We start from the raw sequence: 25,633 nt of genomic DNA, 5'->3' as shown, positions 1-25,633 counted from the left end.
AGCTATAAACTGGCTGAAGAATATCAGGCATTCCACCAAATAAAAGTTTTCTGGCAGAACATCCATGTTACTGAAAATTAATAATTCTTCATGATTAAGCTCCTAGATACCCAAACTGCAAAAGTTTAAAGCTAAAATTGGAAATACATACTTTTCTTACTCCTCCTCCTCACCTCAAGTGAGAGATTAATGCTTTTTTGAGGAGGAGAAGTAAACATAACACATGAAAGCTGAAGCTTAAATACCTTTTACATTTTCTACTCTTTTACACGAACTCAAAATGGGTTTCAAAGAATGGTTTAAGTAAACTTGGTATGCTAGTGAATTATCAGAATGAATATATCCAGTATGTAAAATGGGAGAGATGTAATGTGGAGTGGTAACAGAGACCAGGAACAGGGCTTGCTAAACTGGTAGCTGTTAGTCAAGCTAATGTTCGGTACGATATATCCATTTGCAAACAATCAACAGGCAGATGCCCAGCAGAACCAGCCTATAGGTGGAAACTGCTGTACCATCATTGCAGCTGACAAAGCACTCAAAATATCTGGCAGAAGATGGATTTCAGCATTATATAATAAAATGACCTGAATACTACTTTACTACTGTTGCTTAGCTATTCAATACCCATTTTCTCTCTAAGAGTGGTTTCCCTCTTGCAGCAAAAATTGCTGAATGTGTTTAACATAGCAAATGCTTTGTGAGTCTCGGTGCATTCATGCATTCCTATGGGGCTTGACTGACACTTGGCGGTAATGAGAAACACCAGCTATTATAGAGTAACATCTATACACACTAATGTTACAGGTTGCTATTTTTTTCCTTAATAACCACCCTAATCAATAAATACTGCTGTAAGGTTTTGAACAGCTTCTCAGTCAAAAACTATACAAATGCAAGGCACTCCTAGGTGATCAGAATTTAACTGCACGATTTATCTTTTCTTCCCCCAGATGCTCAGTCTCCTCCTTCACTTTCCAAATTACTTTAGGCTACCACCCCCCACCCCCCCACCCCCCAACCCCAAATGTCTGGACAGTCATCTGGTTAAAAAGCATAAATTGAACTCTGCAAGAGAATGAAATAACATGCAGACTGCTGTATTTTTATCGTTACTCCAAGTATGCTTCTATTGCACTGATTTGCCTCTAAAGTATATTCAGGAAGTACTAAATAACTAGTTTATTTTTTCAATGGATAAAGATACCTTTAAATTTCTCAAATCATACCACAGCTGTGCATAACAAGCATTATTCATACAACAGCTATGCTGATCAAATGAAAACAAAACCCCACAGATTCCTGTACACATATTAATACATATTACTTCCGAATAACAAATGCATGAATTTTGACTACAATCCTAGTACAGGCACATTAATAATTTTAGCAATTCTGGCTTGTAAGAAAGGACAATTTAAAAATACCATCTGTAAAAAACTACAGGTTAGATATTTAAAAGAACTTAGCTCCATTAACTGAAGTAGTCACATTCTTAAAACGTTCAAAAGCCGGCATCTTCCATTGTCACTTGATATTAATTTTTTAAGATACAAATGAATGTGCTTGTTTGAAAATCCTAGATAACTAAATATTTGAATTCTTTTTTTAGCTGAGTGTAAGTAATTCTTACCTACTGCAGTAAGTCCTTCAGATATTGAGGTAAGAATATAGATTAGGACATGAGGTTCTAGACTGGTAATGAAACTCATATGATCTTGGGTCAGACACTCCAAAAGTGGGTAATAAGACTGGCTTAGTTTTCGATATTGCTGAAAAAAAGAGTACACATTCATAGAAAAAACAGATATTACCATTGACTAATATTAACATTACCATAATAGAGAAATGGTCTTATATTTTTTAAGATGTGATAAATTCTAATTTAGCCATTAAATCAGAATATTGAGAGAGAGAACATATTTTCTTGTCTTCAGTAGATTTCAACTTTTCAAATTTACCATAGGATATAAACTCGCAATTAGTTTAAAATGAGCTCAGTATAATACAATAACGCTATCATGCTTTGACAATCAACACAGCTATCAGTCTAGTAAAAGCAGTATTGCATTCTGTCCAGGGTGTCAGTTTGACAGGATTACGTCCTGTATCTTACCTTCTGCAGGAAATGTTATTAAGATTGACCGCAGATATCCCCAAATCATCTCAGAGATCGCCTTTTTTTGTGCTTAAGTGAGATCCTGTAACAGGATGTGCAGGCAAAGGCACTTGCTTGAATCCATTGGCCCAACCAGCACCTTACTTGTAAGGACTCTAATTTAGGGACTTTATTGTTGGATGGCTAGGAGTATGCCAAATATGCACACTTTACTATACAACCAATACACAGATTTTACTTGAGAGCAACTTTTCAGTTCCAAGGACTTACTTTATATGGCAAGCATAAATCTGGGTATTAACCTTTTAACTATCCCAAATTTGTCCCTTCCTACAAGAAAATGATAGTTCTGAACTAAAGTGTCATGAAGAAAACGTCACAGTTCAAATTTTGCGCAAGATCTGTTGTCTTCCCACAGAGAACTGGGAACGTGGTGTACTTTAATTTTAAAGTTTTAAATTTTGTGGGGAATACACAGTGACAATTTACAGATTGAAACTAATTGCAGAGTGGCTGAATATGTAAGAATGTTTTACAGTGCATGCAGGCAAACTAAATGGATTTGCAAGTACAGAAAAGAACAAAATTTTGCATTTCTCTTATGACAAGCCTAGTGAAAATTCTGGAAAAGCTCCTGTTTCGCAAGGCAGGCCCATCATACATATATTTTAAATGTTACTGTATAAATAAATTCAAGTAATTGAACTGAAAACTGCATTTGAGCTCTTCTAGTTCCCTCTGTCTCATTATAACAACACAAAGCCTGTGGTGGTGTTATTTCATATTTCACATAAAGACTCCCAAGATGAGTAATTGCTTACTAGCAAGTCACTGTGGGATACTGAAAGCAGCATTTTGACAAAGGCCTGAAGTACATTGTCAAAGTGGTTGTCCCCGTACAACTTGAAGACGCCAAAGCTGACATAATTTCCACATAAGGCAGATTTGAGTGCAGAGTAACAGATGGAAATGCCCTTGAGTTTCAACGGATAAACCTGATCTTTTGACAAAGTCCCAAGAGAGAGGATCTGATTACCTGTTTTCATAAAAAGAAAGAAAGAAAGAAACTTACATAAGCAGCTGCAAATCTAAAATATTTTGATGGCACTATCTAAACTTATTGTCTTTATTTTCATTACTTTTTGGAAGAAAAATTATTTCTGCATTTGATGTAAAAGATCTGTTAAGTAAGCATGACTAGATCTTAAAAGCCACCAAGGAATTATTACGCAAAATTTAAAATATAAGCTATGGAATTCCTGTCATTGATGAACAGCCAGATCATGATTGGGTCTATCAGCATGAATTCCTCAATCTGAACAGAGTTGCAACACGTGGTTTTATAGTTTCTCATGCGGCAGCAAAGCCTGGTTTTGATCCATTACCCTGACAGTCTCTTGGGATGGTTGCTGATATACATACACACTAAATATATCCTGCAGCAAACAAATATGTCCATTACAAAAGCCTCTATTTTACCGGTCACAGATGGGAATGACTTTTTAATTAAAACCCATATTTATAATGTAAAAATTACAGCTAACAGTAAATATTTGTTGTTGCTATTAACAGGCAATAGTGACTTTGGATCCACTGTGCAGCAGCACAGTAGATCCCGCTGCAATCCTCTGTACAAATCCAATTATTCACAAGGCCCCATTACCAAGTTTTGTAAGTATCTTGTAATAATTTAACGCTCATCTTCACAGCACCCCAGAGTTAGCTTGTCTTCATGACAAATTTTTTTTAACCTGAAGTAATTAATGAAAGTGAGCTAAAACAGTAGAATGAACACAGCAAAGATCAGGTACTTCAGTTCTACCATGAAGTAGCCCTACTCGGCTGAACCCATCTGATGTTGACCTTGGCAAGCTCGGCCTGCACAAAAACCAAGTGCCATGCCTTCACCCTGTAACTACTCATCATTCTTGGTAATTTCAACTAGAGGAAAATAACACAAAACTGTACATTTTTAAAAGCATTCCTACAGACAAAAGCACCATAGTCTACAGATCAGATGCTCAGCTTGTTTGCTTTCAGTGTCTAACCTAGTTGTCATGGCTATGTTGACAACTTGGATCAAGGAGCAACGAGTGAACAGGACATTAACTATTCACATTTCCAAACATTGCCAGTTAGGAGAGGTAGTTATGACAACTCAGTTTTGCTTTTATAATAGGCAATTTTAAAATGCCCCTAAAAACTTGCCTGAGATAACACAGATCTCATAGATTGTGTAGCATTATTTAAGACATACTGAGGCCTAATATTAACCTGGGCCTGTCTCTATACAGGTCTCCTTTGTACCTATTCAAATTTCCACCTGCAAATCATATCCCTGCCTTATTTTAATTCTTTCTCTTAATGTTATTAATTACTGGCAATGAATAACTTACATCATATAATTAGAAAAATGAGGGGGGAAACCTTGTTTCTAAACACCTAACACACCAAAGTATCACCCATTTGGTATCATTTGATGCAGAGGGAAAGACATAAGTTCCTGTTTAAAACATTGATGATGTTCACCACTTCTAGCAAGTACAAGGCAATTTATCCATCAGGTTGTAAAGGAAAAGTAGATTAACAAAAAAAGACTGGGAGTATTATCAGGGATTGCTAGGAGAAGTGGCTGGGGTCTGTAAGAAGCCAAATGGCTTCACTAGAATTATGGAGGAGAGTCAAATATTAAGCTAGGAAAGATGGTCGTTTACAATCAAAATCAGCCCTCTTAATTAAAAAAATTATGAATTAAAATACAAAATGTTTTCTATATTGAAATGGTCATATCAGCACCTCTACTACCCCAAATGCTGTAGTCATGAACACAGTGTAACTGGGGAAGAGGGTACAATTCCAGTGATTGTTAGTGCATAGAAATTAATTCCAAATGATGTTAAATCTCTGTTATACTAAAAGTGACCGGCATCCAAAAGCTCCGCTTTGACAAGTAAAACATAGCAAAAAAAGAATGTCTTCTAGTATACTTGAGTATTCATTTCTTGTAATACTTTACATTACTGAGAAATTACATTTACGTAAAATTAAAGATAAACTCATTTCAGCTTCCTACAGTGCCCCATTTAAGATATCCCAACCAGTTCAACTTAATTAGCATTAATCTTTTTGACAAGACCTAGTCTAGTTACTGAGGATCAGTGAATGTCAAATTCTGTGAAGAAAATAAAATGAAATACCAAATTCCGTCTGTGAGATAAAGTGGGCAGGCGCACACTATTTTTGAAAGCTGCTATGTAAGCAATGTACAATTCTTAGGGCAAAAACAATTCTTAGGTTAGCAAAAAGCTAACCTTATCCGGCCCTCTCCGCCATTAAATGCTCTGTAGAAAGTCTCTACTTCAATAACGCAAATATGTATCTGGCTTTGGAAATAAGCAAAGATAAAGTTCTGGATCCAAGAAACAAACAGCCTTGAGTTTACAGCTGAGCTCTGCAAGCACAAGATTGTGCAATCCTAGGTCCTTGAAGTACTTGGTGCAATATGCAACAACAGATGGAAAGAGCTTAGTAGTTGTCAACAAGGCAATTATGTACTTAATATGGAAATTAATTGGAAGTCGATGGAAAAAAAATGGATGATGAAGGAAAGAAGTTGGAAAAACCCTAGGAAACCCTTAGCATGGGAACAGGAATTCTAGGAGGTATCCACTAGTGCTGACCTTCTATCATTTTTATTACTTCACCCCCACTCCTCAAAAAAAAATAATCACCCTTTAATTAAAACTTTAAATCCATTGATCAGCATAAAGCCTTCAGTACAGGAAGGCACAACCCCTGCTCCCTCACACTGCCTCACCCCAGGCAGGCGTAGCAGAAGTGGAATTTGGTGCCTATCCCTTCTAATGAAAACACTGAGAAGAGTTTGGGTCTAGTGCAAGATTAAAAGCTGCATTTTGCAAGTGGACAGAGTCCACAGAGAACTGTTCCGTGTTCATGGACTCATTTTAAAAGGGCCTAAGAGTGGGAACAGCTGATTTCAAATGAGCAGCAGAGGTGAAAGACCACGCAGTGCCTGTTACCAATGCCCCAAGCCATCAGCCTATAATTCAAGTGATGCGGTGCTAGAACAAAGTCTAGTGTTTTAGCATTAGTTATTGAAAAAAATATGAAGTATGGTGCTATGCCTGACTAGATAAAAAAAGAATGATCTACTTGTAACATTTAGCACGAGCTTCAGGGGAATATTTTTACACACCATGGATACTACTGAACATAAACTAATTTACTGAGGTACTTGGAATCAGGTCAAGAACAACAACTCAGCTACTGAGGATAGGCGTACATTTATAATCCCTGCAGTGGAGGACCAAAATACAGTTTTATAAACTCCTACTGTTAAAAGAAACAATTTAAAGGAATTAAATCAACATAAAAGTGACCTTTGACATGCTGAATTTAAAAATTGTGTTTGAAATTCGGAGCTCCTGTCAAAATGAAAACTGTAGAGAGTAATCAGTGAAGTTTCAGTGTTACTACTGAGTTAAAAATCAAATAAAAAAAATAATCTGACTTGCACCAATTTCTTCTTAATGTGGGAGAAATTGTATCACACAATCAAAATATACTGACTTTCAAAATTCTCAATAATTTCGTTTAATACAACTTTTTGCCTTGCATTTGACAGCAGTGTCACTTAGAAAAAGTACAATCTGTCTAAGCCTCAGAGGTGATACAAAATTCTGACAGGAGTAGGAAAAGAATTTTTAAAGATATTGGGCAAAACTACTAGAAAGGAAATAAGGGCTTGAATCTGGCTGACAATTTAAGCATTTCATTATTGAAAGACTACTTTGCACATAAACAAAGAGCTGGAAGAAAAAAGTGCGTGTATGCAGAGCGGGAATACAAAGCCAGCAAAAAAACAAACTGGGATGCTCTGACCAAAGATAACATCACCATGCCTCAGAATCCCACAGGCAATATGCACCAGAGCTCTTTGCACAGCTCATTCCCTCACTCCCTCCTAGATGTGGGAGCATGTCAGGACAGGCAGCTTCCCTTTCAGTTCTCCTCCTTAATTGCTTTTACAGTAGAAGCTATAATACAAAAATGATTACTTTATGGCTGAGTTTCATTTAAGCAGGGCTTGTTCTAGATTTCAGTCCAATAAACGCTATGTATAATAATACAACTAAATCATGTTTTAACATGTGTGAATTAGACGAAGATAAAAAAAGACTTTGGTGAGATTAAACAAAGGTTGTGAAAATTTATCACGTTTATAGAGGAAAAGTGTTTTTTGCCTTTTCCCCTCTCCTATTTTTATTATTCACCGCTGCCCCATAAAGATGGTTTTGAATGTATGCTTTCCAGGCATTCAGAATGCTAGGGCAGTATAAAGAAGTGGCCATATATAGAAAATGAAAGGAAAACATGAATCATAAAGATGAGAGTGAGCTTCAAAAACTAATTTTTAAAGCTTCCACAACAACAAAACATGCATAAAATCTCTCAAATCAGCACAATGAGTATGCATAGTGCCAAGATAAATATGCCAAAAGAAACTGATTATGAAAGCTGAGTCAGTAATGAAGAGCAATATATTCTGGAACCACATCATGAAAGAGGATAGCAGACCAATGGCAACCAAGACCAGTGAGCACTCCACTTTTAAGCTAAGATGCTGATTATAAATACCTGTTCTACAGCAAGAATCACTTTAACCAAAATTTTGAAGAACTGTTATCTTATGAATTTGCTGGCACTGAATGGATTACCACACTAAGTTTTGAAATACATGTTCTAGAAGCAATTTAAAGCTCATTAGAAATAATTGTGTCTGACTACTGGAAAAACGTGGTAAAATTTAATCCACATCCAAATGCTACCTGGGCTGTGAGAACAGGAAATTGTTTTGTGCTACTGTGGCTAACCTCATTGCTGACCTTGAGCAGTAACTGCTACAACAGCTGAAAGCTGAAGCAAAATTAAAAACTTACATCAAAGTATATCATGACAGAATGTAGATAAATAAAAACAGCATATTGAAAATATTATTTTTATGTCAGTGTCCTATAATGAAAGGGAAGAGGTTTACTAAAATGTAAAGAAACCACAGAACAAAAATAGATGGTCCCAAGATGCACTGAAACATTATTCTTATACAACTGGGAGTTCAAAAACACAGAGTAAGGAGACTTGTACATACAGAATTAAAAGTGAAATATATTGGGGATGAAGAATGGTGGACTATACTATTCCAACTCCTTTCAATTTTCTCCTCTCAGTTGTTTATTTTAAAACACTCTATCACTCAGTCAGACTGGCTCTAGCCATAATGGACAAGACACAACATCCCTTGCCAAGCAGCTGCAGAGTCCTATCAAGGATAATTGACTATCTAAGTGCTTTTTGCATTCTGTGCCAGGCTTTACATCTTTTGAACATATAGCATTTGTAAAGACATCTTAGAATTGTCTTCAGCACTGTATCAGTATCAGTGATAAACGAGCAGAAGGACAGGTCACACTAGTACTACCCTAATCGCAAAGCTGGATCTGCTAAGCAGAATTCAACACTCGCTGAGATGCTAATTTTAAAAAATAAAAATAACTCATATTTTAAATTTTATTCAGTGACAACTGAAGATGCTTAGCATATCTTAAAAGTAGGCATTTTGGATTTTTTTATCCTTTGCACTCAAATATATGAAATCACTATATGCTAGTCTAGAGGAAAAAAGAGTGTATCTTTAGTCTAGATTTAAAGAGATTTCAGCATCCATACCGACAAGCGTCCACATACATTCACACCCTAGAAACACAGTTCTACTCTTTTCTTCCCCTTTTTATTTTTAGCCCAAACACATCTTACAGAACACAGAGATAGTAAATGGAGGTTCCATTCAGACATAAATGGACATCACAAACTTTGGCAAAATTTAAGATGGAGAGACAGTAACATGTTAGGTTACCAAATGTTTGTTGCAAAGTTATTCCCACGTAAACAACAGTACAGGACTTACACAAAACAAATCCACATATAAATTCTAGATGATTTATCACCTGAAGAAGGCCATATTTCCAAAGTATCTGTCTATTATCTCAAACTGCTTCAATCAGTGTAGTTTAGACTTCAGAAAAATCAACATTATGTCAGTAATCACCAGTGCACTGTGCTCTGGTGTTGGTGAGAATAATCACCTGATGCCGCCTCGCTTCATTTCCTAATTCCTTGTCTAAGTGTTGACAGGACAGAGATGTATTTCAGATCACATTTTTATGTAGCTATAGGTTCACATAGCAAGAAGACTCCCCGTGGACCTAAGTCATAACTGGAAATTTTTGTGTTTAATTTGGTGCAGGTGAAATTTCTGAAGACAATACTTTTACTAGCATTTTCTGAATATCATTACACGTGAGAGAGAAGAAGGAAAAATCCTGTTTTTAAAAAATATAAGTTTTGCTTACCAATATAATATATTGGTAAGTGTATTATACCAATGTATAATACAATTAAGCCATATTTTCATTTATTGTTTGTATGTATCTTCTAGAGAAGGACCAATTCTTTTCCTGGAGAGCTACTGAGCTATGGGAAGGAAATTCTCATTGTCCATGGCAAGGCAGATGGGTGAGAGGCAACAAGCAGAGTTGGAATTCTGGGGTTCAGATAGGGATTGCCACGAGAAGCAATTACAGCCACGTCTCCAGGTGACAGAAAGAACAACTTCTCAAGGATGAGAGAAGGTTGGGAGGGTGGGTTATGGCAATCCACTTGGTCAATGGATTAGCTGAAATGAGACTGAAAGGAGGGATCTTCCCACAAGGGCAGTGTGATGAAAGAGATGTTTGCTTCTATTTTTTCCCCTCTGTCTCATGTCATCACTTTGTGTTTTTATTAGCTTAAAAAGGCAATTATAGTATAGATTTCCATCATATCTATCTTGAGTTTCAAGTGCCTTTTTGATCAACTTTGAGGAGCTCACTGTGAGCTGCAGGCATATAAAAGAGGTTTGGCTGACTTAGTAAGATAAATGAGCATATACTGTCTGTTGTAATCTCTTGACATTTACTGTGTGTCTTCTATTTTTTTCTCTAATGCTTCAGCCATAAAATCATGCTGAATGTGAGAATCTCAACTATTTTCAGAATTCTACATTACTTGCAGTAATGGTACAGCATAAAACTAGAAAACGGAACCCAAGGATTAGAAGGCATGTACGTACTCATTCTTTTAACTGAATCACTCTATTTTTCAGAACGTGGGGCTGGAAATGTTGCTCAAGAATGCCAAACTGAATTTTATGGTCATCACTTGGTTTACTTTTTTCCCTCCCCGATGTCTGCCAATATTACATATGCTTAAAAGACAAATACACTTAAAAAATTCATAGAACGCTGTGGATTAAAGTTTTCCTTAAAAGCACAATTTAGGTATTAAGATTTTCAGGAAGGCACTTGAAATTAATGCAAATTCCCTTAATATCAATATTTTTATAGGAATTTGTATGGTCAAAAGATCATACATAACTAAAGTAACGAACCCTTACAACACATTTCCAAAAGAGTTATATCTTTCTGTACACTGGAATGGAAATCTCATAAACTAGTAATTGGCGATAAAAGCTAAAAATGTTAACAGCAATTATTCAAAGCTGATTAATTGTACTATCTTGAAATACTTATAGTGGGCAATAAAACCCTCCCAGACTGTAAGCCAGTGACCACTTCAGAACTAGCTGTAGCAGTTTGAAATAGCACTAATCCAGGATGTTTATTACAGTGCCCCCAGCTGAGCCACGGTGATGGTCAGGCCAGTGCTGCCCATCTGTGGCAGAGCAGCTGGCTGTGCAGAGCCAGCTGGATTATCTGAAATCTCTGCTCGAAGCAGCCAATTCATCTGGCTGCACTGGGAGGTCTTTCATGTTGACTTTGCAGTGGGTCCAGTCCTGGAATAAATATTGGCAGTCACAGAAAACAAAACCTCGACAATTCCTCTCAATGTCACAACTAAGTAATGGAAAGGTCACTGATTGGACCCTTTCAGACACTGATGATAGTATGAATGTGTTTTAAAAGCAAAATGAATAAGAAACCAAACATACATATATTGAGTGGCCGCTTTCTCCCATATCTACGTCTTTCCTTCACTTTTAGTTGATAGGTGATTTTAAATTTTTCTTTAGGAGAATGTTAAGAACAGTTCTCCTCTCAAACCTGTGTGGAGTAAAATGTCATCCCTCCATAGGAAACACAGTTGTGAAAGACATGAAAGAGAAGCATGAGAGAAAACTCTTATGGTTGTTTCACTTCTTTCTGTGGCACACATCTCCAGATAGGTGCCACACATACCTAAGTATCTTTTGCATAATTTACAAAGAGGGCAACAGGTGTTTGGACACAGACTTCAACAGGCTCTATGGCTCCACTGCTTAGTTTTAATTCTTAAATCTGCACCTTCCTGAAATTTCCTTTTACGTGGCATAATTAAATTCTAGCACAAGCCAGAAAAATGTTGCTTGGTCCTATGTACAAGAGCTACCAATACTTTAGGGCTGAGAATTTTATGAACTACACATACACACCATAAAACCTGCAACTGAAGGCAAAAGGTTTCTTTACAAAGCATTTTTTGAACATGAATTAGGAATGAAGCAGGCTGAAACCAGCTAGTGTGGTTTACTCAGCAAGGTTTAGAGTTTTGATGCCAACAGCTGAGATGAATGTATGCCCAACAATACGGTATGTTTGTCCTAAATGCAGAAAGGATGGTAAAGGCTGACTGAAATAAAAAAAAAAATTTAAAAAGGAAACTATAACTGCAGTGGGATCAGGTACCATAAGACAAGTAGGGCTGAAGCATCATCATTATGACTACATTTGATTCTTTTTTTTAAATCATCAAAAGAAAGCTTATAGCAGTTAAGTACAAAGCCTTACAGATATTGAGCAGTAAAATCTAAACGTTTACCTTTTATCTTTTCATACACGGAAAACCTTATTTTGCTTAACTGTAATCACTCTAAGAAATTTACTTAAGAACATAGCTGAAAAATCATGCTAGCTTACTACATGGTATTTTTGAAAAAGAAACAGAAACATGATTTTGCAAGAAGCGAGAGTTACTTGGGTATAATTTTTTGTGTCATCAGTAAATGTTTTATGCATTCTGCATATACTGCTTCCATGCCCTACAGATCAAATGCAAAATTACATTTCAATTTTTTCTATACAGTCATGTAACGCACGGTTTCCAGATCCAAAAAGCAACCTGGATGCAGTAAAAGCAAATTTGATGCACCAATTTTCTTTCTTTAAAAGTAAATGGACATTTATGGCCCTTCCTGGTCACACAAACGACAAATGAGGTTGCTCTGCAAAAACTTCATAATGCTCCTTTCAAAATATTTAGAAAGCAAAACTGCCAGGTACAAAGTTAGTTGCAGCGTAATATAAACTGCTGGTGTCAAAGACCTGTTGCAATTGCACGCATGAGTGGGAGTAGTAAAATGGAACAACTTATTATAAACATTTTTTAACAGCACTCCAGGGTAAAGCTGTTATGGTCCTATTATGTTTTGGAACTGCTGGAATATAATTTGAATACATAAAATCAACCCACACCTATCAATCAGTAGTCTAGATCAAACACCTCATGAGTATTTGCGTCTTTGCTGAACTACATTTACAGTTGCTCGAATACAGATATTCAAGTAAAAAAAAAACCAATACAAGCAACAATGCTACATGAATGACCCTGATCTATGAAAGTAAATGGACTCCAAAGGTCTGCCATGTAAGCTCTGCACTTTACAAAGGGATGATACTGGCTGTAGCAAATTACAGTCCTGCTACGTATTCCACAAATCCATCAGTACTCAGGAATATGAACTAACAGGATTTTAATATCACAAGACAGGCAAAGAACAACACCGCAGAGGAAACATTAATGAATACCTACCATATGTACAAATCATTTTACTAGCTTCTCTGAAGAGAAGAATTCCATTTGGAGATGACACATCAAAATTTAAACGTTGTGATCTAAAAAATAACAGCAAAAATATTCAGATGGTCATCGAAGAAGAAAACTGCAATGGATTCATTCCTAAAACAAAAAAAAACATTTGCTGATTACAAAGTACAATTATTTGATAAACTAATCCTATCTTTCAGTCCAATAACATGTACTCTAGTTATCTCCATATGTTGCCAAAGAAACAGTCCTATGACAAAAGACAAAACAATTTTAACCAGAAAAGGTGACCAGACAATACTTACACAGCTTTCAGTGATGGGTGAACATCTTGTGCCCGTATACAGTTCAGAAGAATACTATAAAGGTTCCATAATCCAAGTGGTTAAGCTAACTTTTACCCTGCTTCTGCATCTGTATAGCTTTTAAAAATAAACTAATCCCACTGGTTATTCTGCTACGCAAAATCTGTGGCAATCACAAGCCAGCTCTCCGAGTGTAACTTGTAATATGCTTTTTATGAACATTCAGACCCAAAGAAGATTGCACCATGTTGTCTTGCCCAATGCACAGGTATTACCAAAGCCAACAAGAACCACTCCGTTCCCACAATCTGGAAACACAACAGAGTCCTTGGCAAAGTCCCTGTTGTGTCTTTCCACTCTGTCTTTGTGATAAAGAAGCCTAACTCCTAGTTCAGGCCTGTAAGTTAACTTTGAATATAGGTCTTAAGCTTCCAAGTAACATTAGCAAAACTTACCCTTAGTGTTTATTTGGACTGGAAGGGAAAGGAGTCATCACTGAGTGATATAAACCAGACTACCTCCTGGCTGACCTATTTGGTAGTCATCCACTTTTGATCAAATGTGGAATCCTTGTATCACCCCTATCACAGAGACAACAGTAGGTGTCTATCTTTGCTGCAAGTCAAACTGCTTGCTGTTTGTGTCCCTATCTGCAGGGTCCTTTGCTGCAAACTCTGGAGTAGATCTGGGTGTTTATAAATGAATAAAACGTGCCTTGTATAAAACATTTGTGTGTTCCATATGCACAAAATGATAATGGATGGCATAGGCAAAATTACCAAACCCAGCACATCATCTCAATATCAGAATGGCATAATGCACAATCTGATACTCTGTAACATATTTTAACCATGTCAAAGTATATTGTATAATGCGTTCTAACCTGTAAAAGCTAATGCAGTACACAACTCTTGAAAAAACACCATCCCAGATGATGTTTTCTAAAGGGAACAAGGCAGATTTTCTGAATAGCAATAGGTAGAAGAATAACATGAATATGGAAAGTAGCTTGAAGAGCTGTCTTTTGCATAAGATTTATTGTTCCAGTTCCTCTTTGCTTTTGTTTACCATTATTGGAGTTCTGTGTTTATGCTTTAACAATCTCCTCCTTGAAATAAGTTGCAGCACTATTAGAGTATACTGCTTGTGCATTACATCATGAATTAAAATAGGTTAAACTCTTCCAGGAATTTATTATACTACTACCAGGATAAAAGACATAATTAGCCTACACAAACCAAAGAGGGTGGGGTTACTGGAGTCACAGCAAACAAGTCAACACAAACAAGAAATGGGGAACTCTGCCTTAAGGTTTGTGTAGCCATTCAGGGATTAAGTGCACATCATACACACTAGCATCTGACTGGGAGCCAGGTCTGAACTTCAAGGCACCAATTTCCTGTCACTAGATTAAACTAAATTTTTTTTTTTCAAATTTCAAATATTTCAACTTTTTTCCTTTTAAGTTTGATTTGCAAGGCAAAATGAGAAATTACGAGAACATACTTTTTCGCTGAATGCTCTAATTACTTTGGTCATGAAGATACACAGCTCAGAGACTTTAACTATCAATTTTCATTTAAAAAATCTTTTTTTTTCCTTTGGGCAGCACACTAAAAAGTTCCAAGTGTAATGATAATTTCCCAAAATACATTGTTACATTACTTGTGGCAAAACAGGAATTTAATTCTAACTACTGCAATGTCAAGTACTGAAATAACCTCCCAGAATCTTTCTGAGGCCTTTTTGGTTGGCCCACAGAGAAGATTTTAGATGTGGTAGAAGTTACCTACATGCTGATTATAAATATTGCTGTATTAGATACCATTCTTTCCTATTTTAGCTGGAAGAGTTGAGTTGCAAAGGAAACTGTAAAGGGAGTTGCGGTTGTACAGGCACATATGTATGCTGCTTGGCTTAAGGCAAAAATTCAGCCTGCAGCAAATCCTGACAGCAGACAATTTTCCGATATTTAATTATAGAGTCAGTATTTACCCCTGGTTAAAGCATAGACTTCCACTAATATTGAATATAAAATCACAGAGTCTCTCATATATATTCCTGCAATTAATCCTTACCAACTGATTTTGTAACATCTACCATTTTGGTAAAACAATACAATGACATTGAAAGCCGAGTTCTGCTTGTGAATTTTGTTCCAAAATACAAAAGCAGAAGTCTTTGTCAGACATCACGAGGATAAGCAAAGCACAGAAAGATGGAACACAGAATGCATAGCACTGCAGTATTCATCACTTATCTCATTCTCACATGCTTCTTACCTGTTTTGCATGAATTCTGCCATCAGCTTCAAGATAGGGGTTGTACACGCAGGTTCACGGTACCACAGTTCAATAGCTCTTTGCAGAACAGAAATGTATGCAGGGTATCTTCACCAAACTGAGTTAAAGAGTACACTGATAAAATAACATCTCGCAAAACAACTTCCCCAAAAACTGTACTAACCATTAGATGGGTGGGCCAGATATAGACCGTGGCAGCTCATTCTGACAGAGCGACTGCCAGAAGCTATAAATTTAAGCAAGTCTCTGCTTAGAAGACTAAATGCTTTGGAAACAGCAATGGTTAAGTAGGAAATAGTTAACATACCAGAGCTGTAATGAAGGAAAAGGAAAGTAGTTTGTATATGTGAAGCTAACCCATAAGTACATATATAAAATGAGCTTGGATTTTTAATGAATGGCGTAAGTCACAAATGGCAATTTAATTTAAAACCACCACAAAAGGTACATATTAGGAAATCCTGGCCCCCAAATTTCAGTGCCACCTCATATATATTATATTTGCTACATAAATGGTTGGGAACAATTTGATTGCATGAAGTTGTTTCCAGATCATTCAAGAAGAGAATTCAGCCAAACGGTGTGAGTGGGAGATCAGCAAAGTTAGATTTCTAAGAAGTCTTTCAGGAGTGCTCATCAGTACCCAAGAGATATCTGTTCTTTTAAAGCAGGATTTAAAAGAATGCAATACAGGAAAAAAAAATAAGTTCAGTAGATTGCAATGCAACTTAAAAAAAAAAATTTATGAGTTACTGACTGTATCAAAATATTTCATGCAACAATGTGATATAAAGCTGACCCCTAGTTTTCCCAACAAGCTGAAAAAAAAAGGTTTTTTGGATAAGAATGCAGACTGGTAAACAGAAATGAGGTAGCACAGCCTGAATGGCAAAGAATTAAACAGTTTTTAAATATTGAACCAAGAGATTTTTAACTATACAATTTGCTATTAAAACATGACCATGCTAATCTACTCAATGGTTTTGTTTAATAATAAACTTATTTTTAATTTTTAACTTTGCTTCATGTCATATAATTCTGCTTTATTTAACCACACAAGAAATAGCGACTATTCTTAGGAAAATGCTGTTGCCTATTCAGACAATAAAGGCCACTATTGTACATCTTACAAAGTAGAATACAGGCCAAGCACTCAACATGGGATTGCAAAATAAAAGTCTGAAATACATAAAGGTTTACATCCTTTGAGGATATGTAGACACAGTCATGTCTCAGTTCGCTATAGCTCTTCTGGTGGAGGTTAGAGCCGTCAGACATAGCGCTACTGATGAATGACAGCGCTGTGTAGACAGATGGAAGGCATTCTGGCTACTGCTGTCCGTCTGAGCCATCTAAAGACCTGTGCATTTTTGCTGCCAGCTGCTTGAGGCGCTGCAGGCATAAACTATATACAGCAGAAGAGGCTGACATGAAATATACTTCTAGACCTTGTTCCTCTCTCCTTTATGGGGTTCTTTACATTTTAAAACATGCAAACTAGAGTTAAACATACCATGGAGAGTTATTGCATAATAAACTGGGATTTAAATTCAAATCTTACATGCCTACAATATCTTCAGAGGGCACAGATGATCCACATCCTCCTGTACCTTTGAAAATTCACTAATGCCAGTTCATTTTTTTCTCAGGTGGACTTCCAATCTAGCTCACTCTCAGCAGAGGATGGTCGTATGCTCAAAATGCAGCAGAATACATGTAAGGTACAGAACTGAACAGTGCTATTAATTCTACTAAGTCATGCCTCTTCCTTAGTGCTCCTCGTAGCTTCATGTACACAAAAGGGAGATGGTGCAATGCTACAAAGCCCCACCGCGGAATTTTGCAGTGTGGAAAGCAATTGCCTTTTCAGATTTCACGGCAGAGAGAGTAACTTCACAGCCAAACCCTACAACCAAAATGTAAGTCAGCCGCATACCCGATATGATTAGCTATCTTAATTCAAAAGCTTAAGCACTGAGTCCACATTCATTGACAAGGAAAGACTGGAGACACTACAGTAAAATTTTACAAAAGCTAAGGTCAACAGGAAGGCTTTGGCAATTTATTATTTTTTTATAAAGAAAGTGCAATAATAAGTTGGTTTTAAACAGAATATTATTTTTAAGTGTTTATAGCCACAAGCTTCAAGGAATCTGGCTAACTGATGAACTTAACCTGACCAGTCAGTTCAAGCTCAAAGGTATTAAAACTGCAAAGAACGATACTGAGGTTTGATTCAATGCAACTGGCAATAACGGCTATTACAAACAGATTACCGCTCAGGTAGCCTTGTTTCATAAGAAAATGTGTTCTTTTCTCTTACGATTAAGAAACTTCAATCCTACAGCTGTTTGTTAGGCTCTTTACATTTTGTAGCTAATCTTGAATCCTTAAAACATATAAACTTTAAAATTCAGTTCTTCAAAAACAGAATCACTTGGAACAAGCCCTCTTATTGCTCCAAGTGCTTTTATTTTGTTAAGAAATAGGACATGAATTTGGATAAATAAGTAACAATAATAGTTGGGTGAAAAGATTATTTTGTTTGTTCTAGTGATCCACATCTGAAGCAGCATACGAGCAGACATCCAAATATCTCAGTCAACTGGAACTTGTAAATGACCACTAGGTAATCTAAATGACATATCACTTTTCTATAAACTTAATGTCTACGTATCTGTACACAGATATTTTCATACTGGCAGACAATTTCATGCACTCACACAAATACACTGTATGCTATCTAGCTGACTGCAGCTCTGAGTCAACCTAATAATTTAATTCTTGCAACCCATTTTCTCTTGCAACCTCCTCCTTTTACAGACAACAGAAGTCATTAAATACTGAGAATCAACTGGGAGGAACACAGGGAGAATTGCCTATGGGTTACCACCTAACTGTAAGAAACACTACATGAAAGTAACAAAAAAGTGGATACTATCCTGAACTCATGATCTCCATGGACATATCTGACTGCGAGACCAAGGACTTCAGACTACAGTCTGATACTAGTATGGAAGAAAAAAGATTAAACATTCAACAACTTATCCAGGCAGTCCTGAAGCAAATAGCAGAATGAAATACATAGGGAGAATCATCACTGTTAAGAAAAACAGGTTTTGATTCTACTCAAATTGGTATACGTTTTTTTTTCAGGCCACACCTGCATGTTCAGGACTGACCTACAAATTATAGAGGCCACGTGTTATGAATACAAAAGGCAAATAAACTTTCCAAAGCTGTGGTACTGGAATTGTCATTGACAGCTTGACATATCAATATTTCAGGAAGAATAAATGACTTTCATATCCAGGCTTTTGGGTTTTTTTTTTGTTGTTGTTGTTTTGTTTGTTTGTTTTGTGATGTTTTTCTTCATCTTCCATTACCGGATACTTTGGTAAGATGCTACAGTTAACACCTGAAGCTGCTTAAAATATTTGGAAATATTTTAATTTAGTCTTTTGAGACATCAACTAATACAACTTTAAAACAAATTTTACTAGTATTATAAGTATTTTCTCTTCATCCCTTGCCAGAGGAAAACTATAAATCTTGTCTCAGCTGAATGAACGCCATTTATCATATTCATTTTCTTGTCAATACAATTATGAAAAGCCTTTGGCCTTTTTCCAAGGAGCCTGATTTGCTAGAGAAACTCAATTAGTATAAGCAAGCCTGGTACAAACAGCCCTATTTGGCAATCCAGCACAGCTTCATCATACCTGACGATTCACCTCTAAACCATGATCCTAATAACTCAATCATAATGGTAAAATACAAGATACAGTGGTGTCCCCCATGCGTCCCCTCCCTGGACCAAAAGGATTTAAAAGACATTATTTCTGCTCATTTTTGCCATCTACTGGACAAAACTTAAACCCTAAACATTGCAATCAGAAAAAAGAAGAATCTCTCAGGTGAGAGATTACTGAGTTTAATTTGTTTTGTTATGGACAGGGCTTAGACCCACAATATTCCCTGCAGTCATTTGAAATGTTTATCAGTACATTCTTCTACAAAAAATGTACAGGTGACTATTTCTGACAGTCTTCAATATAGAATAAGCATCATCTCATGGTATATTAGAAGCTTAGCCTTTTATCCCTTGCCTCTTCGTATTGTTTATTTATTGAACAAATGCAAGTAAATCAGATTTATTTTGGCTAATACTCTGTATTTGCCATTTTCAATATCTAAATACTAGGGCTTCAAACATATCAGAATAAAATCCGTTTGAAAAACTGCTTTCCTTTCCTATTAAAACTATTTTCTGATGATATATTTGAAACTGCAAAAGAAATATGTTAATCAAAGGATATTTAAACTTTAAATGATAAAATTGCCATATAACCCTCCCTTCTCCTCCCATTTACCTTTCTGTCTTTATATACAGTAAATAAGAGTTGCGATAATAGAAGCTTATTCTGCTATAATGCTTTGAATCAATACCTGGATAAAGCTGGACTCAACCAAATGAGGTGAAATCCACTGAACAGAAACATGCACTTAACCCTTTACAGCCAAAGGTGATGAGGAAAAATAAATTTTGAACCTGGGCAAGAGAAAAGAAACTGAGAAGACCTGAGCTTTGAATTCCACACAGAGCTATACCACAATGTTGTTAAGACAGAATAATGAAATCTGAAAGTTGAAGGCTGGTTTTATTTATTTAAAATGAACTTAATTAATAAACTGGAAGGAATAAATTAAATAAGAAAAATAAGTTCAGGAAAGGGTCCGGAGGATTACATATCCTGGATCCTTGTATAAAAAACCATCTCCATGGATGAATCCATTTCTTTCAAATGGAGAGGAGGTAAGCCTCTGTTATGTCTCCTCCTAAAACTGGAGATCACAGTTCTGCACAGAAGAGCACGATACTCATGCTGTATTAGGAAAAACAAAGTAAAAAGAATTTTAAATGGAAGCAGCAATAATCTGCTTTTGCACATCTTCCTGATTTTATTATTAAGTTTTAGGGCAACACAAGCACAAACAGTACTAACGAAGTTAAATGTACCCAATGGTGCCCACTAGAAAATGAGATGCTAATTCAGAGTCTGGCGTCAGTAGGTTGGTTTTTTTTTTTCCTCCAGTCCTCTAAAACTGAAATTAAGGGATGCTTTCCACTGATTTTAAGAGAAATAAAGATTACACTGCTTTATTTTTTGTACTTTACTTTCTGCAAGCTGAACCTGCACATAGACAGAATCACTGTAGGCTTGTGAAGGTCTTAAATAGGGCTTGCTTATCTGAACGGTCATCAGGATCCTACTACCCACCACACAAGGACGTCAATCAGATCATACCAGGCTCTGTTGTAGAGCCTTTCAGTCCTTAAAGGCTAATTTCCTAGTTGCAGCTCGATATTGATGCATTCCTCTTTCTTAACCAGGAAGATGATTAGAGAGCAGTAGGGTTTAATTATTTACTTAAAATAAAAATATTTTTAAAAGCTTCATTTGTAGTAAAGCATGTAATTGTACTTGAATGATATTTTTTCTGTCCATAAAATAAACAAATACATAATTAACTCCCTCAGCTTCATAAGACCTAAATTAAAAACCAAATATTTTCATAGTTACTTCCCTATATATTTCAGCAGTTTGTTACTAATATGACTGTGTGCCTGAAGAGAGAATTACAGCTACTGTATTTATAAAAATAAAACACATTTCTCTATAGTATTAAGAAAATATACACGAGTATGACTGTATTTGTTGGAATAAAAATGTATACAATATTTAAAGCAAATAAGCTCCATTATCATCACTATTGAAGAAAACTACAACCTAATGATTTTGATTTTGTTTTCAGATGTCCATTTTCTTCTGGATCAAGAAGACTGCAGGTGTTGCGGTATTAATAGAGCTGACATAAATAGAAAGTAACTGACTAAATTAAAGACATGATTCATACCAGAGAGAGAAATCTCCCCAGATAGCACTTGTATAGTATTTTTAAAGCACTTTTGATGTTAAACCAAATGTAGGTACATTGTGTTGTAGTTAAAGACACAACTTTTTTTTTTTTTTTATGACAACATTATGGATTTATGAAGGGAGGAAAACCACTTGGATATTTTTTCTAGGTTAGTAGTGTGACACAACAAAAAAGTGACCTCTCTGTGGTCCTTCCCAGTTAACTGCATGGTTGCCATTGTGCTGTAATTTTAGCTGATTACACATTAGTTCATTTAGCTTTGTTTCCTCTTCCCCACTGTGCCATACTATTAAACTAATGCAAGGGGCCTGGTATCCCTCTGTGCACAGAGCTGGTATTGTCATAGTGTAATAAGGATACATCCAGTCAAACAGCATGGTGTAGCTGGTCTTTGTGTTTAGTGCAAAGGCAATCCCTCGAAGATCCCTTGCCAGCCCGATCAACATACGCTGTCAGTGGGAAAGAGACACAGTAATTGATTTTCACGTTAGCACAGAGCAGATGGAGTAATAATCAGCCAATAATGACCACATATCTGATTTTGATTCATTAGTTTAAATGTCTCGCTCAAATCTTTTTTTTTTTTTATAAAACACACAGAGATTCTTTTAACACACAAGATTTCCACAAGTTTTATGCTGGTAACACTAGCAAAATGCTTCTGATCATTTGATATGCTCTCCTAATGAATAATGCAAATTAAAACGTAATCTATGAATACTGTGTATCAAAGTTTAAAAGTGCTTCCTGTATTAATATATTTAAAGTAACAATAACAATAAAACGTTAATTTAATCTTGTAATATTTTGAACAAGGTGTAAGACTGATTCTCATAACAAGCTACAATTAAGGTTGCACTGAGATTCTCATTGTACTATTATTTTAACGTATCTTTTGTGTGTTTTTTTTAAAGTAATTTTCCAAGTTAGCTTTCTTCAAAAAGTGACATTTTTGTTTACAGAAGACCATCCAAATATCTATGTTAACATCAGTTCTGAGGTGAATGTTTTTTCCCTTTAATGACTGAAGTGTGGCTTCAGATCCTTCCAACACAAATACAGACAACATTTTATGCATAGGTAATTAGCCCCTACTAAAGTGATGTTTTCAGGATAATTAATAGACATCAATAAGAAACAATAGTGAACAAAAATATTTTAATAATATAAACACACTTTTAAATTTACTTAACATAAATATTCTTTTTTGATAATTAACTAGTTTTAATAAATTTTATCCATGTGTGCGGGGGGGGGTGGTTGTACTTCCCGCTCCCCTCCCCTCCCCTCCCAATAAAAGAGCACAGTACTGCAGAGGCTGGTAAAAAAAAACATCATAGAAGCATGGCAAAAAAAAAACAACCCAAAAACCAGTAAGGAGTTCTGTCTTTAAAACCAGAGTTTTCAATAATGTACCTCTTGGTGCTAACACTGTAATATTTATAGTGATGAGAAATACAAAAGGTAAGATTCACATATTAATTTTAATTGATCACATAAAGAGCAAATTATGGCTGACACATTGTTAAACTGCTAATTGTAATCCTACACAAGGGCTAATTTCTACTTTTCATATACAGAGCCATTCGTCCAACTGATTTGGATGGCCGCACATAGATTTATCCAAGGATAAATTGAGTTCTCTGCAAAACACTGGTGAGGTTGCTAGGAGTATCTTAATATTTGCATTTCCTTTCTGTTGTGCACTGAAATGGCCTGAACTTGCAAGATGCTGAGAGGTCTCAACTCTCATTAACTTTAATGGAACTCTGAAATCACCAGAGAGGAAGTGTTCAATACTGAGAAGATGCAATATAAAATTGTAACTTTATATTCATCTGTATTTTCATACTTTGTGAGCTGTTTTGTCCACACAGAAAATAACTGTTTAGCGGACATGCTGGCCAAAATGTAAAGAATTAAAAGAACTTGGCAGCAACACCTATACTTCTTTCTGAAGGGATACAGAGATGCAGCAATATATACAAGGAAGTGGAAATCTTCCAGATTGATTTGGGTTCCTTTGCCCATTCTAGCCACAAAAAAGGAGACAAGCAAGACTGCATAAAGCAAAGGCTGGATCAGAAAGAAGGGGACCACAGCCCCTGGCAAGCCATGAACTTGCCCTAGTTTGAGGATGTGCTCGGAGAGCAAGAGCTCACCATCTTACTGTGGTCTCTAGAACATGGATTAGAAAAAGACAACCAGCCCCAGCCAAACCCATATTCCTATAGCATGCTTATTCTGTCTTTATGAAAACAACTGGCTGTAAGAAAACGCTCTTTTGCAAATATCTTCAAGAAACAGTTTGGTTGTGAGACTTCATTAATAAAAGACGTGCAACTTTCTTTAAACTATGGTCCCAGATTTCTGGGAATCTATACAAACACTAGGCAATTTTAGACACCATTTGACCTGGAACTCTAAAGAAAGGAGAACAGCTACTACATAAACTACATTTCTTGGTTTTCTATTCTTTAAATTCAGGTAGTGTTATTAAAAAGCCCATACCATTAACCACACTGTGCTTAAAAAGTGACCTCTATCTTACAAGGCACCATAATATTCTTGTCCTGTAAAATCCCAGCAAACTCAGTGCTTTAGATATTATCCATTGGAACACAACTTTATAAAATAATACTCCCCTACAGTTGGCAATGTCCAGACAGCCTATATAATAGAGCCTACAGAATCCTCAGATAAATCCTGATCTATTTAGTCACTGGTAAAAATACCTTTAAAATCTAATAGGAGCAAAAATCACCCTAGATTCCATGCTTGCTTAAGTCACATTTAGTAAGAACCCCCCCAACCCTAAAACGCCAAGACAGTCCAGTTTCAGTTCATCATGAGTTTTCAACCAGCACTTCTATGCATAAAACTTAGTAATGGCAAACAACATGATATGCTTATACATCTACTTTTTGTCTGTCATCCTGTGGGATTCGAAGTGCCTTGCAAACTTAACAGAGTAATTTGAAGAATACATGAGGCTACTGCTTCATTCATGTCTGAACACCAGCCAGTTCTGGGGCAAAGCAACAGTTAATAACATCACCAGCAACTGCAAAACGACTAAGACGAGAAGTGAAGAACAGTAAATACAAGAAACATAGCAAGAGGAGCTTATCAGCAGTATGTGGGTTTACACATTGCTTTTCTTGCTAATGAAACAATTTTATTCTAATTTTGGTTTTGAAATATCCTTCCCTGAATGTCAGGGATAGGTTTACTGAAGATTAATTAAAACACAGCAATTTTAAAAACAAATTCAAGTGTTTTGTTTTGAAGTCCCAAAGAAGATTTTTCAATGGATTTTTCAGAGGAAAGGAGTTGAAGATTTAAATATTCACAGGAAAAAACCCTGTGACTTGCCAACATGTGCCAAGTGTCTGACTAACACAATTTAAAACAGACGAGACTACTCACGCCACCCACCCCCAAAATGGGTCTTGTAATGGAAAGTCTGACAGACCCTTAACTATAGCGGCACTACTGGGTGCAGCTATAATATTACCCTCATAATTCTACTATATAATAACAACAAAGGAAAAAAAAGGTGAAGGGTCATTGCGCTTTGTCTTTAGAATTAAGATGGCTGTCTTCATCCTTACAGCATACTCTTAATTCTGGAGACACGTCTTAATAACCTCTAAATAGTTCCAACAAAAGAGCCGTGTCAGAGGAATGAGCAGGCCCCAAGGTGTTTCAACTGGAGTGTTTTCATCTGCCTTTATTGCTCTATCCCTCTCCAGAATTAAGGCAATAACCTGTGATAAATTATTCAGGAACTGCTACAGGGATCAAAGCAAAATCATTCTGTTAAAGTGCTGTTTGCAACATTTGGCACTTAGTGTGAAAACTTTTAATGTGTGCAAGCTGAAAATCAAGGATTTTAAATAATTTAACAGCATGGAGTTTCTACAAACCAGCTAAAGATAGCATGTTGCTATTTAACTGCTTTTTCCTCAGATCCTTTTTTTCATGCATTTCTAGCAAATCTGATGATGTCACAACTACAAACA

General features: G+C 36.1%; 1 protein-coding gene across 5 annotated transcripts in view; it reads right to left on the bottom strand.

Moving 5' to 3' along the window:
• RANBP17 (RAN binding protein 17) overlaps positions 1–25,633 on the bottom strand; it is a 163,038-nt gene that overhangs the window by 29,335 nt on the left and 108,070 nt on the right. For 4 of the 5 annotated variants that reach the window (XM_075102211.1, XM_075102208.1, XM_075102209.1 and 1 more), the window contains 5 exons: positions 21,969–22,057; positions 15,645–15,752; positions 13,043–13,125; positions 2,941–3,155; positions 1,634–1,772 (listed from right to left, as the gene is read on the bottom strand). In XM_075102211.1, coding sequence (XP_074958312.1) covers positions 1,634–1,772; positions 2,941–3,155; positions 13,043–13,125; positions 15,645–15,752; positions 21,969–22,057 — 634 coding nt within the window. The remainder of the gene's footprint in view (positions 1–1,633; positions 1,773–2,940; positions 3,156–13,042; positions 13,126–15,644; positions 15,753–21,968; positions 22,058–25,633) is intronic. The other variant, XM_075102212.1, reaches the window with a different exon arrangement.

Source organism: Phalacrocorax aristotelis, chromosome 8 (genome assembly GCF_949628215.1).
Source record: "Phalacrocorax aristotelis chromosome 8, bGulAri2.1, whole genome shotgun sequence".
In the NCBI taxonomy this organism is placed as follows: Eukaryota; Metazoa; Chordata; class Aves; order Suliformes; family Phalacrocoracidae; genus Phalacrocorax; species Phalacrocorax aristotelis.
This window is presented reverse-complemented; position numbering and strand designations above follow the sequence as displayed.